The sequence below is a fragment of the Taudactylus pleione genome, unplaced genomic scaffold, assembly GCF_031769625.1.
Source record: "Taudactylus pleione unplaced genomic scaffold, aTauple2 ptg000547l, whole genome shotgun sequence".
Lineage (NCBI taxonomy): Eukaryota > Metazoa > Chordata > Amphibia > Anura > Myobatrachidae > Taudactylus > Taudactylus pleione.
In genome coordinates this window covers 3,323,036-3,325,396 of record NW_028284949.1, presented here as the reverse complement: position 1 = coordinate 3,325,396, position 2,361 = coordinate 3,323,036, and the positions used below count along the sequence as shown (strand labels likewise).

Genomic DNA, 2,361 nt, shown 5'->3' with positions numbered 1-2,361 from the left:
ATACCTCACCTTACTTTGTGTCTGACACTCTTAGGGGCCTATTCATTACCACTAATGGACCCGCTATATATTTCCACATGTTTTCAAGTAATGTGCCCGATAGGGCCGCCTAATGTTCAGTAAACTCTGATAACTTTTCAGAGTTTGTCTGCGAATATCAACGACAAAATTCTTTTGGTGCTGATTCCAGGTCCCCAATGATGAAACACATACATATACCAGGAATACTCTGTATATTACATATGTCACTGACTAATAACAACCATTGCTAAACTCATACAGACTACTAAGGAATGGCTTAGTACGCCATCTTATCCCCTCTGCCTTACCCTATACATTAAGGAGCTTATTCTGAGTCACATGAGAAGTGACTATACAGTAGTTTAATTCAGAGTCACTACCTTATGCTAATGCGGGTATACATTCAGCTCATGCAGGAGTTTGTGCATCTGTACATAGAAACCTGCGCCGACCATTAATATTACGCCGGCCGCCGACACCATCATCATTAGTATTTGCACTTGCACCAACTCCATGCTAGGTGCAAGAGAAGAGAGACAATCAGACACTGACTTCCATTCCCCATATGTACAACTCAGAATCACATGTGGCTTTTACAGTACTACATGTCCACAACAATCCCATGACACTCCCACACGTCAGGGAGGTTACGTGTGATCGCATTGTCACTGCCCAGTTCCTACTCTACAATGACATCACATGGTGACAGTGTCTGCATGCTTCATGTGCTACAGTGACAAGGGAGAGGGATCTTGGGATCCCTCTCTGGCCAATGGTCAGTGCACATGTGAGAGTATACTACTGCACGCTGACACTGTCCTTCCACACTCCACATCTCGCCATTTGGAAACGTAATAAGTTACATAATGTTACCAACACTCACATGACTAAGAAGAAAGATGCCTGACTGTCAGGACCTCTTTCCTGGTTGCTGATATCTAGTGAAGCCCCTGCAAACAGAAATACTGTAGGCCAAAGTTACCTACCATGACATTCCTACTCTTTCCTTAATAGGCCAACACAGCCAGGCCACACTGACTTTATCATAACTGCAACCGAATAATAACCCACAGCTACATTGTCATCAGCCAGAACATAAAGGTGCTAGACTGCCATCTTACAGTGACATTTGTGCACAGCGGCATGAAGGCGCAGAATGGGGAAAAGCAGTCATGTTACCTTATGGCTTTGGTGATCATTCTTTACCACTCTTATATTTTATTGTTTAACTCTCCCCAAGTGCAACAGAATCTGTGACACTACTTACACATTGTCGCAGACATCAGGATCGCTCAGCTTATGTAAAGAAAAGTTCCCGGTTTGCTGCAAAACATCCGTAGGACCGGATTTCATATATCAGCATGTTTCCTTCATGCTATTTGTTTGTTACATACCAATGATTCATTTTACTCTCATTGGCTTCCTGCAAATATTTTGACTATACTGTTACATTGATTACATATGTAGTACGACACTACACCTGTATACCATTACCTAGTGTCCTAAGCAATGGGCCAATGCTGTGCATGTCTTTACAGCACATGTAAGTAACATTGGTTTAGTAGGTAGAAACATATTGCCATTTTTCCCTAATTCAAGTTTCTTCTTGCACATTTACAGGTCATGTGGCTGCCTCATTTACGGCTAAGAGATACCCATAGACTCACCCTGCTGGGCCGCGGGTCTGTGGAAGCCAGCACCATTGATGCCGCCCAGACCATACTGCGGAAACAATTTAATATACAAGGCTTGCAGAGCACATGGAGAGGAATGTATAGCTCCTACACGCCTGTCACTGGGCCAGCTGTACAGATCCACCCAGATAAAGGTCGCAGACACTGCTTCATGTCCTGCTTTCGTAATAGGCAGATACAAGTTGCAGACAGTGCTCAAAAGTCAGAGTTAACCCCATGTGCTCTCAGACAACTGTATGACCTTTACCGGATTGTTGTTCGAAAAAACACGCTGAAAAACATCAAGATCCTGGACGTGGAGCAACAGCCAAAAAACTCACGTCAATGTGCTATATATGCTATAGCAACTGCTGTGGAGATCCTCTTCCACAACGACGTTCCCGCCTGCAGCTACAACTATGAACTAATGAGGGAACATCTCATAAAGTGCCTAGAAGCTGGAAGCTTTACACCATTTCCAAAGACTAGGAAGAGGAAACGTCGTGAAGAGCATGGTAGTAGCAAAAGGAGGAGACTTAGTCCAGCATGCCTAGAGACTGGGTGCCTAGAAACTGGTATAGTTACACCATTACCAAAACCTATGAAGAGAAAACGGTGTGAGGAATATGGCAGTAACAAAAGGAGGAGACTTAATCCAGATTGTTAG

The 2,361-nt window shown here is 43.7% G+C and overlaps 1 protein-coding gene across 1 annotated transcript; it reads left to right on the top strand.

Moving 5' to 3' along the window:
- The first annotated feature begins 1,644 nt into the window (after nt 1-1,644).
- LOC148500785 (uncharacterized) lies at nt 1,645-2,361 on the top strand. Its single transcript, XM_088451431.1, has one exon. It carries the CDS (start codon nt 1,645-1,647, stop codon nt 2,359-2,361), a length of 717 nt encoding a protein of 238 aa, XP_088307557.1.